Source organism: Euphorbia lathyris, chromosome 8 (genome assembly GCF_963576675.1).
Source record: "Euphorbia lathyris chromosome 8, ddEupLath1.1, whole genome shotgun sequence".
In the NCBI taxonomy this organism is placed as follows: Eukaryota; Viridiplantae; Streptophyta; class Magnoliopsida; order Malpighiales; family Euphorbiaceae; genus Euphorbia; species Euphorbia lathyris.
The window spans coordinates 29,347,967-29,362,413 of record NC_088917.1 but is presented as its reverse complement, the minus strand read 5'-3'; the positions used below and the strand labels follow the sequence as shown (position 1 = coordinate 29,362,413).

At 36.4% G+C, this 14,447-nt stretch overlaps 3 protein-coding genes across 4 annotated transcripts; all 3 read left to right on the top strand.

The window, feature by feature from the left end:
- The first annotated feature begins 860 nt into the window (after nt 1-860).
- Nucleotides 861-1,394, top strand: LOC136202186 (VQ motif-containing protein 9-like). Its single transcript, XM_065992685.1, has one exon. The coding sequence runs from the start codon at nt 861-863 to the stop codon at nt 1,392-1,394; it is 534 nt and encodes a 177-aa protein (XP_065848757.1).
- A 4,445-nt stretch (nt 1,395-5,839) lies between these two features.
- Nucleotides 5,840-9,370, top strand: LOC136202860 (small ribosomal subunit protein uS3x-like). Its single transcript, XM_065993798.1, has 6 exons — nt 5,840-5,997; nt 6,093-6,240; nt 6,342-6,513; nt 8,535-8,589; nt 8,690-8,821; nt 8,911-9,370. The coding sequence occupies exons 1-6, from the start codon at nt 5,968-5,970 to the stop codon at nt 9,076-9,078; spliced, it is 705 nt and encodes a 234-aa protein (XP_065849870.1). The 5' UTR covers nt 5,840-5,967; the 3' UTR covers nt 9,079-9,370.
- Nucleotides 9,371-10,983: 1,613 nt separating this feature from the next.
- LOC136203123 (thermospermine synthase ACAULIS5-like) lies at nt 10,984-14,447 on the top strand. Of its 2 annotated transcripts, XM_065994191.1 has the most exons (10): nt 10,988-11,545; nt 11,677-11,743; nt 11,829-11,923; nt 12,323-12,425; nt 12,507-12,595; nt 13,395-13,551; nt 13,641-13,716; nt 13,918-13,976; nt 14,071-14,207; nt 14,285-14,447. In XM_065994191.1, the coding sequence occupies exons 1-10, from the start codon at nt 11,307-11,309 to the stop codon at nt 14,355-14,357; spliced, it is 1,095 nt and encodes a 364-aa protein (XP_065850263.1). In that variant the 5' UTR covers nt 10,988-11,306; the 3' UTR covers nt 14,358-14,447. The 2 variants fall into 2 exon arrangements, with proteins under 2 accessions (XP_065850265.1, XP_065850263.1); XM_065994193.1 differs by lacking the exon at nt 14,285-14,447 and having other exon boundaries at nt 10,984-11,545; nt 13,641-13,765; nt 14,071-14,208.

Sequence of the window (14,447 nt, the reverse complement as noted above, 5' to 3'; positions counted from 1 at the left end):
GATTTTTTAAGCCTGCGGGACGGAGAAGGGAGTGAAGAAGATTTTGGAAAAAGGTTAGGGCAGCCATCGCTCGAGAGAAAAATGCTCCAGATCAGAAATTTCTCCAGATCAGAAAATCGCACCAGATCAGAAAATCGTTCAAGAGAAAATCGCTCCAATCATCAATTCCTTATCTTGTATGTTTTACGAAAAGAAAAAAACAAATTTTAAAGTTTATTTGCTATATAGATTTTTTATATGAAAATAATTAATTAGATTTAAAAAAATAAAAAGGGAAAAGTATAAAAATAAACCTTGTGGTTACACCTGTTTTCGAACAACACCCATATGGTTTAAAAGTTTGCAAAATGGTACCATATGCTTCATTCTGTTAGCAAACACATACCAAATTGACTAACAGTGTTAAAAGTCAAAAGGAAAAGATTTAATTTGGTCCTTATATTTATTTATTTTATAAATTAACCACTCTTATTATCTAATTATCACAAATAAACCTCAAAATAAAAATTAAAAATCAAATACACTATTTTCTCCATCTTTTTCATTTCTTATTTTTGTTCTTATTTCTCTCGCTCTCCTCTTTGTTAATTTCTCTCTAAAATTAATTGAATTTCTCTCTTTAAAAAAGAAACAATCTCTTCACATCAATATCATTAACTAAAGGGTAAATTAGTGAAAAGAAAATAACATTAGCAACCATCACGATATACATCCAAATCCAAAAAATGGAGAGATTGTTTACAACCAAAAAAGTACTTAATTAACAATCATAATTATCCAATAATTATATTAAATTGTACTTAATTAATAATCATAATTATCCAATAATTATATTAAACTATCTTCCAAAATCTCTAAAAATGGAAGCATATTCCGCACACTCTTCATCTTCCTCATCTTCTTCGATGTACCAATCAGGAAGAAAAACCCTTAAACAATTACAATCCTTCATTTCATCATCTCTCCATTCAGTTCGTAAATCAAATGTCAACCCGTCCAAGAAGCCAATAGCGTCGTTACCGCCGACTCCGCCTAGAGTTTACAAGGTAGATCCAATGAATTTCAGAGATCTTGTTCAGAAACTCACCGGCGCTGCCGAAGAATCATCCATAGAAGAGCAGAGTCTGCCACAACAGCACCGACTTCAACGAGTGGCTCCTCCTCTGATTGATATTCTTGATAGACAGCCATCGGTTTTGTTTAATAATTCGCCGGTAAAAACTCCATCTTCGGCGTTGTATCGGGAGCTTATGTGCGATACACCTGATCAGAAAAGTATAAACATTTCAGAGAGTGTAATGGCTCCAGGGTTCCTGGATTTGAACCTCTTTTCTCCATCTGCTTGGTGTTCTTTTCCTCTTCTGAGTCCGGGGACTCTTTCCAGCTTGGACTAAAGTACTGTTCTTTAAATTGTAATTGTTGGATAATTATGATTGTTAATTAAGTACCTTTTTATTTAATGATATTATTTGGAGAGATTGTTTCTTTTTTGGAGAGAGAAATTCAATTGATTTTAGAGAGAGAAATTAACAAAGAGGAGAGATGAGAGAGAAAAAAGAACAAAAATAAGAAATGAAAGAGATAGAGAAGATTGTGTATTTGATTTTTAATTTTTATTTTGGGGTTTATTTGTGATAATTAGATAATAAGGGGGGTTAATTTATAAAACAAATAAATATAATGACCAAATTAATTCTTTTCCCTTTGATTTTTAACACAGTTAGTCAATTTGGTATGTGTTTGCTAACGGAATGAAGTACATGGTACCATTTTGCAAACTTTTAAACCACATGAGTACTGTTCGAAAACAGGTGTAACCACAAGATTTATTTTTGTACTTTTCCCAAATAAAAATAAAAATAAGTCCCAAAAATAAAATTTATTAAGTCTAGTGTTAAAATATTGTCACGTGTCAATAGGATAACAGGTTTGCTAATTCTCCATTTAAATTGGGTGTTGTTAAACATAGCCTCCATTTCCCATCCCTAGTCCCGTGAAAGGACGAAAATACCCTTAGAGTTTTTGGGGTGGGAAATGGAGGCTTTTTTCTTCTCCTGGCACGCGGGCGTGAGGTAATCACGTCTCACCGTGTGGTGAGGCGCGAGGCTATCACGCCTCACCACACGGTGAGGTGTGATAGCCTCACGCCCGCGTGGCTGGGTATTAAAAACTACGGAATTTAACCTTGTCAAATTAACTCGGATTAACCTTTTAGAAATAAAAATTACAGAATTTAACTCGGATTAACCTTTTACAAATAAAAATTAACAACATAAACATTAAAATAAATTAATAAACATAAAATAGTACATATAATCTCAAAAGTGTTAAAATGTGAGGCTATATAATAAGTTCTAGTAGATGAAAACATATATCAGTTCGCCCGGCGCCACGCGTCCATAAACTCATCCATCTCGCTCCTAATAAGTGGAGCCTCCTCCTCATTTCGGCCGGCAGCCGATCGCTTAGTGATACGCTACAACCAGCTAACCCACTGCAAATAAATAAATAAATATTAAAAAAAAAACACATGTAAACTAATAATAAATAATAATAAACTTACATATTCGCTGTTGGAGCGAGCAAGCTGGACCGGTCCATCATGTGGGGCATGAAGGAGATGAGGATGTGAATATCGCATGTACTAGTCCACGTAAGTAGCATCATAGGCAGTGGGATCGTATCCAACTGGCCGACATCTCCTCCGATAAATGCCCTGAACCGATGGAAATCTCCACCAGGTATCATCAACTGTGACAGATGAATGCGTGAGCCTGTACGATAAGGACTTCCATGGTCGTATTGCTCTATCAGGTCTAATACGCTCAGCCGGGATAGATTAAGTATATCCGACCTGACGTAAGGCTCGATCCGGCATATACGGCTCGACAATGTCTCTACACCGTATCCAACCGGCGTAGGACACTTGAAGCTGATCATCATCGAGGAGATGACCATAAGGCAATCACGTCACCTGCAAAAAATAATACTCAATAATAAATAATAATATACTATAAATAATACTTAAATTAAAATTAAAAATATAAGTAATACTAAAATTATAAATAAAACTATAAATAAAACTATAACTAATACTAAAATTTTATAAAATACCTCGGCTGCCGTCATGTGGTCTAGCTGTGCACGTATGGTCTCTAGTCGGGCAGCCGTCCTGCCTGGAACCCCGACCTCCCATCTGCATGCCCGGGAACGGTCAGCTGGGATCCTGAGTGGTAGTCTATGCGGTCGGAACACCAGAAAATACTCATATATCCATGCCTATAGTAAGGTCAAACATCCGCAAATACCAGAGCAGTCTCCTCTGCTCGCTATCCCTAGCTGCCGATATAACGTGGCAAGTGTAGCAGACCCCCATGAAAGTCCAACTGCCCCTATGACACCGCCATGAACCTCTTAGCCAGATGGGACAGCCTAATCCTATCGCCACTCTTGTCGACAAAAAAGGTGGATCCGAGCATAAGCCACATCCACATTGTGGCTCGAGTCGCATCATCCCTACCCTCACTGGTAAGTTTGTGTACAACATCAACAAAAACACCTCCACCACTCCAGTATTTTTGGAGCGGCGACAACAACTCCTCCTGATCCACCCCGAACATCATCATGCACATGGCATGCAACCGCTCAGTATTGCATGACTCGGAGACCATCACACCGTCGATCGGAATGCGCAGAATCTGCCATACATCATGCAGTAGAATAGTCATCTCCCCGAACGACATGTGGAAGAAGTTCGTATCGGGCTGCCACCGCTCCACGAACGCAGATAACAGTGGGGCGTCGAAGTTCCTTAACATGGTGGATGGGAGGTGAGACAACCCAGTCCTCTTGACCATATCCCGCAGCTGTAAAATAACACATATACAATTACTAATTTTTTTTGAGGTTTAAGGTTAAAAATAATAATTAAAATAATTTTGATAAACTAAATTATTCTTACCTCAGGTGTTGCACCACGTAACCACACCCCCAAATTCTGACATGCTAATGATCTGTTGTAGCATGTCAGATACGATCGAAGCTCCCCTCCCTGCATCCGTGAGGCAACATGTCCTAGAAAACTAGGAATCACGGAACCATCAATGGGGCCATCATCCACCAGCCTAGAAACAATCCAGTTGTGGTCCTCACTAGCTTTGTGACATTTGCTGGTCCCTGAAATTTTAAATAATACTAAAATTATAAATACTATACTAAAAATTAAAAATACTATACTAAAATTAAAAATACTATATTAAAAATTTAAATAATACTAAAATTAAAAACACTATACTAAAATTAAAAATACTATACTAAAATTATAAATACTATACTAAAAATTAAAAACACTATACTAAAATTATAAATACTATACTAAAATTAAAAATACTATACTCAAATTAAAAATACTATACTCAAATTAAAAGTACATGTACTCACAAAGCGACCACCTCTGCGCTGTCTGCCCTGGACCGGCTGCTCATCGCCATCCTCACCCTCACCATCACCACCAGATACCGACCGTCGCTGTATCTCGGCTACCTCCTAGAAATACTCATCCACAACATCAACATCAGGATCTCGGTCATCAGAATAATCCACCGCCGCCTCCGCTCCCCGAATCTCGGGCTGATCCAATACAACCTGCTCAATCGAACCCCTCCGCACCTGCTGCATCGCAGCCCCTCTCCATCTACGACATGATACATCGATACCACGCTGTCTCATATTCCGCGGTGTATCCTCCTCCTCGTCCATATCTAGACGACGAGCTGATGACGGGATAGATTTCCCGTGATAGTAGTCCGCTCCGTCTACACATAAAAATTTACACAAAATTAAATTAAAAACAAATATGATTTACAACAACTAAATTTATCTATACAATTTACAACAATTAAATTAGAAAAGAATATAATTTACAAGATAAACATTTAACTAAAATTAAATTGAACAAAATTAAATTTACAGCAACTAAATTTAACTATAATTAAACAAAATAAAATTTACATAGATACAAATTAAATTAACAATTATAACATATAAATTATAATCAAATTAATGTAAACAAATAACAAACAATTAAATTTCATTATATTTATTTAAAAAATAAAAAAGCCCCAAATTGCCTCGGGCATATGAACATCACACCGCACCTATGGTGCGGGCGTGATAGCCGCACGCCCGAACCATAGGTCGGGAGTATGAACATCACGCTGCACCTATGGTGCGGGCATGAGGCTATCACGCCAGCACCATAGGTGCGGCGTGATGTTCATACGCCCGACCTATGATTCGGGCGTGATGTTCATACGCCCGAGTGCGGTTCCAGAAATTTCTCCCACTTTCTCACAGATTAAAAAACGAAGCATAAATCAACAAAATAAAACCGTAAATCGTACCATTTTTGCTTTCCCTTTATCGCCCCTGTCATGATCCATGGTCTGGTTGAGAAATTAGTCCAGATTTGATCGAATAGAGTTTAGGGTGGTTGAGAGGTTTTGAGATTTTTGAAAATTTGGCCAAAGGGTCTTTGGGTCTATTCACGGGGCTAGAGGTAGGAAATGGTGGCTTGGTTTAGTAATTCACTTTAAATTTGATGAAATTTCACAAATTGAAATAGATCATGGGCTAAATATGATCAAATAATACGTAATGGGCCAATTGTCAAAATTTTGGATAGATCGAGGGTCAAATTGAGGCTTAAGCGAACTTAAGAGGAGCAAAACGCAGCGTCCAGGATGAAGAGTTGGCAAACACCCTTGAGTTGAAACGATCCCATCCCTTGACCAAACCCTAGAATCAACAGTAACCGTGCGATCTAAACCCGCACAACATATAAAGATCATGCTTATAGTGTGATCTCACTCGCATAGATGCTAGGGTTTGCAGAGAGCGCCAGCCACCAAGCACTGTAAATCATTCGCCTCAGCTGCCGGCACCCTATCCATAACTCATCACTACAAGATGGCAACCCAAATTAGCAAGAAACGAAAGGTATCTATTAGCTTTTCTTGTTTCCGCTTATTAACTGAATCACCATTTTTGGTCATGCTTAATTAGTTTATTACATTGCTTTTTCGGTTATACAGTTTGTTGCGGATGGAGTGTTCTTCGCTGAGCTTAACGAGGTTTTGACTCGAGAGCTCGCGGAGGATGGGTACTCTGGCGTTGAGGTTAGGGTCACCCCTATGCGAACAGAGATCATCATCAGAGCCACCCGTACCCAGAATGTTTTGGGTAATGAATGCTTGTTACTTGAGTTGTTTCAGTTTGTGTTTTTGTTTGATTTGGATTTGGGGCTTTTACTGATTGCAACTGTTGACTCTGGTTGTATGTAGGTGAGAAGGGAAGGAGGATCAGAGAGCTGACATCGGTGGTTCAAAAGCGGTTTAAATTCCCAGAGAACAGCGTGGAGCTCTATGCCGAGAAGGTTAACAGCAGGGGTCTTTGTGCCATTGCTCAGGCTGAATCTCTTCGTTACAAGCTTCTTGGTGGTCTTGCTGTTCGCAGGTATGTGGAAATGTTATTTCTTTCTCGATTGTTCATTTTTTTGGTTTGAATTTGAAGGTTATAGAACCCTTTTAGCAAGTTGATATATATGTTCAACTTCATTTTAATATGAGACTGGTATACTATTTTTTCATGTTTAGCGTTCGAATAGCAAATTGCATTTGTATATATGCTTTGCAGTGCAGTTGGGTAGGGGTTTCAAGTTAGTTTTTGTTTGGTGAATTAGGAAATTATTTGGGTCTTATTATCCATTAAGAATGTATGAAGACGGCCTCATTCCTGCAGTATTCAATCTTTATTGGATTATGCTGTCTTAATGTCATCTACATAGCAGATTGGATTTTTTCCCCTTCCAAGCTTGTGTCGGAAGATGACAAAATCAATTAATTGCCTGCATGCCATCATCCTCATGAAATGCTTTGATTTTCATGCAGTAACCGTTGGTGAGGGTATATTCCACAGAGTTGTTTTATAGGCATTGATTTATGTTTGGGATCATTAAATCTGTTTATACTGTTTAGCTACCTTTTGAGAGCGTTTCTATTTTTCTTGACCTATTAAGAATGTTGCTGAACTTGCTATTCTTTCTATCTCATCATGCTAAGTTCTTTTAGGCCATCTATAAAGCAGAGTGGTGTTTATCTACCATCTATGTGTCGGAAGATGACTAAATTAATTTTTATCCTCGGTGTTGTTGAACTCATGATTTTTTCATGGGATAACTCATTGAGGATATATTTTTGGGAGTACATTCTGCCTTTATGTTCTGTTTCTTAATAATTTTCTGCCATATTAAGTTTGTTATATATGGAGTGGCCAGGCGATTTTCTGTTACGTCATCTACAAAGCAGAATGGCCTTTCTCTACCATCCTTGTGTCGGAAAATGACTAAACTAATTTTTTATCCTTTGTGCTGTTGAACTCATGTTAGTTTTTTTTCATGGAATAACGTCATTGAGGATATATTTTTGAGAGTTCATTCTGGATTTTTCCTCGAGAAAAATGACCATTTTAGAAATCTATCCTTACCTAGTGTTGAGATAATTTCTTTTTAATAATGAGAGTTTGTCATAACTAAAATTGTTGTATAATTTACCAATAATTATTGCATGAAAACTAGCGAAGAATTGACCGGTTTTCACATCTAGAGTTGCTGCAGGTTAAGAGCAATTTACTTGAGCTGCTGCAACAACTCTAGGTGCAAAAGCCAGTGAATTCTTCACCGGTTTTCATGCAATCATTACTGGTGAATAATATACTCGTTTTAGATACGACAAACCCCTCCTGTCATGAAATGAGCATTAGTTAAGGAATTTTTTATAACTCAACACTAGTTAAGGATATATTCCTAAAATGCTCATTTTTTTTGAGCAAAAATCAGTTCATTCTGCCATTATGATCTGTTGTTTCTTGAGCAGTGTCTGTGATATTAAGTTTGTTATATATGGAGTGGCCAGGCTATGTTCTGTCATGTCATCTACAAAGCAAAATGGCCTTTTTGTACCATTCTTGTGTCGGAAGATGACTAAATTAATTGTTTTCCTTGGTGCTGTTAAACTCATGTTTCTTATTTTCATGGAATAACCATTGAGGATAAATTTTTGCAGAGTTCATTCTGTCATTCTGATCTGCTGTTTCTGAATCATTATTTGTGATATTAATTTTGTTTTTGTATATGGCGCAACGGTAAAAACGTTGTTGTCGTGTGACCAGAGGTCACGGGTTCGAGTCTTAGGAGCGGCCTCTTGCCAATTAAATTGGCAAGGGAAGGCTTGCCCCCAATACACCCTTGTGGTGGGACCCCTCCCCGGACCCTCGCTCAGCGGGGACGCGTAATGCGACCGGGCCGCCCTATATGTAGTAGCTTTTTCACAAGTATACCTTTGCTTTGCAATAGATAGTACTTGTATTTTCTTTTATATATTTTGACAGAATTTATTTATCCATGTGCATTTTAGCAGCTAATTTTTGATCATGCATCTGTTTGAAAATTCACGATGCTATCTCTAAATTTCTTGTAGGGCCTGCTATGGTGTGTTGAGATTTATAATGGAAAGCGGTGCCAAGGGTTGCGAGGTTAGTCATTTACAGTTCGTTACATGATGTCATAAGCCGTTTTTATGATCATTTGTCATTTGGTGTATCAATTACAACAGATATAGTTCTGTATGATCAGGTTATTGTCAGTGGGAAGCTAAGGGCACAACGTGCTAAATCCATGAAGTTCAAGGATGGATACATGATTTCTTCTGGTCAGCCAGTCAAGGATTACATTGACTCAGCTGTGAGACACGTCCTGTTAAGACAGGTATGTATCATTCATAGAGATACTTCCACTTGCTTTCCTCTTTTTTGATTGCAGTTTGTATTGAAGACGTGGCATTTGATCTATTTCAGGGAGTTCTTGGCATCAAGGTGAAGATAATGCTGGACTGGGATCCAAAGGGGAAGCAAGGGCCTACAACACCTTTACCTGATTTGGTTACGATCCATCCGCCCAAGGAAGAAGAGGTTTTGCTACCTCCGCCTGTTGTTGCAACTGAGGTTGAAGTGCCAGTGGCCTAAGTCTCTGGTTAACACCTGGATGTGGCTGCTGTTGATGTAGCGCGGTTTTCTGATATTGTTGTTGGGTACCCCAAGCTTTTGGCCTGAGTTTTTGGTGCCCTAACTTGAACTATACACATCAGTCAGTTTTGTTTTACCTGAGCTATTCATTTTTGCCAACGTTTATATAGACTTGGTTGTTTCTGTTTTAGTTATTGAATTCGATTTTTTCTTATTGTAGATGTTACAAAATGTACTTTACCGACTTACTATAACTTTATTTAATCTACTCTCTTGCCTCTTCAAATGTTAAGCTAATACTTTTAGGCAAAATGCACCATTTGGCTCCTTAACTATTCAAAATTTATGTGTTTGCCCCTGACATATTATTTGATCATGCTTGGCCCCTCACCTATCCTAATTAGTAAAATAATAAACGGAAAGTTAATTGAGGTTGATTTTGTTACCAAAATAAACAATATATTGTGGTATTAGTAAAAATTTTAAAACCTTGTTGAGTCTAAAATGATATTTTACATCCCAAGTCTTTTTCCATTCTGCAACTTTTCCTGGCTTTTGCAATTCCTTCTTTTCCATTTGAAGCTTGTTCTACTCCATTTGCTTCCCCATCTTAAGTTTTTGCTCTCTCTTTTCTCCATTATCAACTCTAAACCCCACTTTTCAAGTCTCCTGCTATCTCTGGTGCTTAATCTGGTTCCGGCCAGTACTTTATCTTTCTGCACCTTGTTTCTCCTCCCCAAACACTCCTCTTCTCTATGGATAACTGGACAGCATTTGTTTTTAATTGCAATATCATATCTCACTTTCCATGGCGGTGAAGATTTTTTTGTTCTTCTTGCCTCTATTCAATAATAGAGTATTATCTTGTTGATTTGAACCTTTACTGCCACTAATTTTGTGATCAGGAAGAATCTCTTTGTACACACTCACTTGCACAGTCCTTGTCGAAAGAAGGAATCATATAAGCCAAGAAAGGAGTGGTTGCAGAATTGAAGAAAATACTATTGGGATGTAAAATATCGTTTTGGACTAAACAAAGTTTTAGATTTTTTTACTAATGCCACAATAGATTGTCTATATGGTAACAGAATCAATCTCAGCTAACTTTGTATCCATTTTGTGTGTGATTTTATTAATTGGAACAGGTGAAGGTCTAAATGTGACCAAATAATAGGTTAGGGGCCAAATACACAAATTTTGGATAGGTTAGAGACGAAATGGTATGTTTTGAAAGGCATTCGTTTATTTGGAAGGTCAATTAAAGTGTAGTAGAATTTTTTTCATTTACAAAAGCTGCATTAAAAATATTAAATTAAAATTTGACATTTTAAAGCGTGTATGTCGAAAAATGTGCGGTTAGGACTGTAATTGAGCCGACTTTAACTGCAGAAAATCGATGAGTCCGAGTTCGAGCTTAATATTTTGTTCGATAGTTGCTCACGAGTTGTTAATAGTTGTATTAATTTGGACAAAATAAATAACTATAATGATGTGATAGCTATATTGAAAAGAATTTACTTTTACATGTAACATAATAGATACTGTACAAAAAAAAATACACTTTTTAACACCATGTATATATAGAGATGGGAATAAGTGGGTATCCACGACTATTAGACCCTTATGGCTTATATTAAAAAAAAGGTTTGAAACAAGTATGAGATCCAAAATAATTATCCATGACAAATATGAAACTGTTATGATAGGACTCGTTGCCTGTTACATGCTATATATCAAAATGAAGATTTAGTATGTATTAATTTTGTGATTATTTGAATAATTTAGAATGTTTGTTAAGTTTATAGATGATTTACTAAAATTATGTTTTCTAAAATTTATTAATTATTTGTTTTAGGTGTTGATTTTTATCAAACTTTTTTTTATTGCATTCTTATGACTGTTATGTCATACTCACTCATTTCCAAAGTGTCATGTCCATTGATTTCTTAAGTCTGAAATGATGTGAATTTATTAAAATTTAGAAGTAGAACATGAGATTTTGTTGGGGGTTTGTTGAGAAGTTTGGCAAGTAAAAGGTCTGAAAGCAACAAATTCAAAAACTTATTCTTCAAATGTCACAAACCACTTCATCACCTTTGTAGCCTATTGCAACATCCAGACAACCACATCATCATGCATGCATGCCATTAAAACTTGTGATTTTGTAAATCCAGCATAAAACAAAACTATGACTAAATAAGGCTATTTTTTCTGAGAATGCAAATCCTATGAGATTTCACTTCTCCTTAATACTGCTCCTATATAAAGGAGAGATACAGAGCCTCCCTCCCTTCCTCCCTCACTGTCTCAACAAAAACAAAAATAAAATGGGTTCTTTCCTATCTTCTTCTAGGGCTACGTCTCTCCCTTCTTCAACTAAAGCAGCTAGTACTGAAATTCCTGCTCAAGATCAATGGTTTGAAGAACAACTTGAAGTTGATCTCAAATGGTCATTTCAATTGAACAGGTGCTGCTTTATCTTCCAAATATATATTCTAATTATATTATTGTTGTAATCATGAAATTCAGTATTTTTTCTCAATAATTTATAACATGATCAGTTTTATGAGAAATTTAACATGTTGAGAGATTTTTCAGAGTCTTGCATGAAACAACTAGCGAGTATCAAGACATTGTTCTCCTGGACTCTAAACCATTTGGAAAGGTAAACCAGACTAATTAGATTTTTACCTTTTTTTTGTTGTTTTTTCTAGATTTGAAAAGTGTGTGAAAATTGAATATATGTTCAGGTTTTGGTGCTTGATGGGAAGTTACAGAGTGCTGAAAAGGATGAGTTTATCTACCATGAATGCTTGGTTCATCCAGCTCTTTTGCTTCACCCAAAGTATGTGTAAAATTGCATCTTCATTCATTTTATCTTTTTAAGTTCAATTTCCATATATGATCTATATAACAGTGATGAATGAAATGTTGATATTTGTCATGGAACCAATTGAACTAAAAGCTCGAGCTTATAGTTAAGGTCCAATCATATATCTTATATTAATCTCCGACACACCCCCACACGCAAATGCCCATTGGGCTTGCAGCGTGCACAACACAGGCCCATCCCGCCATGTGTTTTATTAATTCCACAAATTAATGAGGTTGTCGGGACTCGAACCCTCGACCGTTTGGTCCTAGAGGCTCTGATACCATATCATGGAACCGATTGAACTAAAAGCTCGAGCTTATAGTTAAGGCCCAATCATATATCTTATATTAATCTCCGACAATATTTCAGTCCAAAGAGTGTATTTATAATGGGAGGAGGCGAAGGGTCTACTGCAAGGGAGGTGCTTAAACACAATGGGATACAGAAAGTTGTCATGTGTGATATAGACAAGGTAACACATTATCATATATATAGTTTGGTACAAAACAAACTAATTCATGGATAATTTGTTTTTGATGATGAAATTATTCAGGTTGTCGTTGATTTCTGTCGTATGCATCTCACAGCAAACCAGGAAGCTTTTAGCAACGAGAAGCTCCATGTTGTCTTTAATGATGCAAAGTGAGTGCTTATGTTGTATACTGCATTATCTACCAAATTAATGTGTTTTATGCTTCTTCAAAAAATTTCCACCTCTTAGTCCAAACATTGATCCTAATACATTAAAAATGATAGGATATTCTGTGACAGTTTAGTCCAATACAACTTAGATATTGTCAGTTTTGGCTAAGTTTTATTTCCTAAGCCTCACCGGTTTTAAACTTGTCGCACTTATGGCCATCCTTTAGCATAATTTCATTCTGAGACCTCTGTCTGAGAATTGTGTTTTAACAAGTTCACTAGCTCTGCTGGATTCATCCCGAACCAACACACACAAATTGTAATAACCGGACTCAATACCACGGAAATATGGTCTGTTTTGTTCAGAAACGTTTCCCAAGGGAGACAAGGAGGTTTAAGCACACACTAGTTGCTAGAAAATAGCGGAAAACTCCATAAAACTATGTATGAAGCGTTATTTTTATTTTTTGTACAAAAGCACCCTAAAAATATCACTTGGACACCCCCATAGAACACTTTAAGCACCCTAGTCAATCTTGAATCCGTCACTAGTTTTTTTATTTTTTTTTGTTCAAAAGCACCCTAAAAATATCACTCATTTCTTAATAAGTCTCACGACTTTTAAAGCCGGTCTACATATATATTAAAAAAACACTTTACTAATATAGCTCATTCAGTCGAGTTCAAGAATGCAATGTCAATCTGATTGCTTTTTCGATGATATTCTTCAGGTTAAGGAAGAAATTAATCTTGGTTTGATTGTTTGTCTGTGTATTTTGTGTATAACAAATGGAAATAGGAATGAATTGGAGAAGAGGAATGAGAAATATGATATAATAATAGGAGACTTGGCAGACCCAATTGAAGGAGGGCCTTGCAATCATCTCTATACAAAGTCATTCTATGAACAAGTGATCAAGACAAAGCTCAATCACTCAGGCATTTTTGTCACCCAAGTAACTACACATTTTCTTCTCTTTGGAATTACTATTAAGTTATATGGAGAGCCATTTGAATTTGACTAGTTTAATTGGTATGAATACAGGCAGGAACAGCTGGAGTCCTGTCTCACAAGGTGGTTTTCTCTTCAATACACAACACCGTAAAACAGGTTTTCAAGCGTGAGTACCCAACTAAACTGGTTCTAGGCTATTCAGATGGTGACACAAGGTGGTTTTCTCTTCAATGCTATTACTAACATGTCATCTCCTAAGTGGTTCAGGACCCGTTATTACAATAGAATTTCTTCTTGAGACGATCCATATATTGAGGGTTCATGGTTACTAATGTAGTATCATATATATATATATATATGTGTGCAGATGTGGTTGCATTCACTGCTCACATTCCATCCTATGCAGATTCATGTGGATGGGTGCTGGTAAATTAATACAGTACATTATATATCTCTATTTTAATTAATTTTAGTTATATATATTCAGAATGATATATTTTATGTATTAATGAATGAACAGGCTTCAGATGAAAAGCTAAACATGGATGTTGAACAAATTAATGAGAAAATAAGAGAAAGGGTGAGGGGGGAGTTGGAGTATCTAGATGGTGCTTCCATTGTGTCATCTACTGTATTAAATAAGGCCATTCTTACATCGTAAGTGTTCTTTATGTTGGTTTGCAGAAATGATCCAAGTAAGTAAAGTAATAATAAAGGGTAATTTGGTATTGCAGGATTGAAAATGAAACTCATGTCTTTACTGAAGAAGATGCAAGGGTTCTTCATGGCCATGGAATTTTTCATTGATCAATTTGGATTTATAATAAACTAGATATGAAAGAATAAAGCTTCCAAACTTTATATGGATGAATAAAGGACAGTTATATGATTGTTTTA

Bases quoted from the DNA above. Each gene is read 5' to 3' on its own strand.
- LOC136202186 (XM_065992685.1), top strand. From the start codon at position 861: ATGGAAGCATATTCCGCACACTCTTCATCTTCCTCATCTTCTTCGATG.
- LOC136203123 (XM_065994191.1), top strand. From the start codon at position 11,307: ATGAGATTTCACTTCTCCTTAATACTGCTCCTATATAAAGGAGAGATA. The intron at 12,426-12,506 runs GTAACACATTAT...GAAATTATTCAG, and splicing joins TCATGTGTGATATAGACAAG to GTTGTCGTTGATTTCTGTCG. The intron at 13,552-13,640 runs GTAACTACACAT...GTATGAATACAG, and splicing joins CAGGCATTTTTGTCACCCAA to GCAGGAACAGCTGGAGTCCT.
- LOC136202860 (XM_065993798.1), top strand. From the start codon at position 5,968: ATGGCAACCCAAATTAGCAAGAAACGAAAG. The intron at 5,998-6,092 runs GTATCTATTAGC...TCGGTTATACAG, and splicing joins AAATTAGCAAGAAACGAAAG to TTTGTTGCGGATGGAGTGTT. The intron at 8,590-8,689 runs GTTAGTCATTTA...CTGTATGATCAG, and splicing joins GCGGTGCCAAGGGTTGCGAG to GTTATTGTCAGTGGGAAGCT.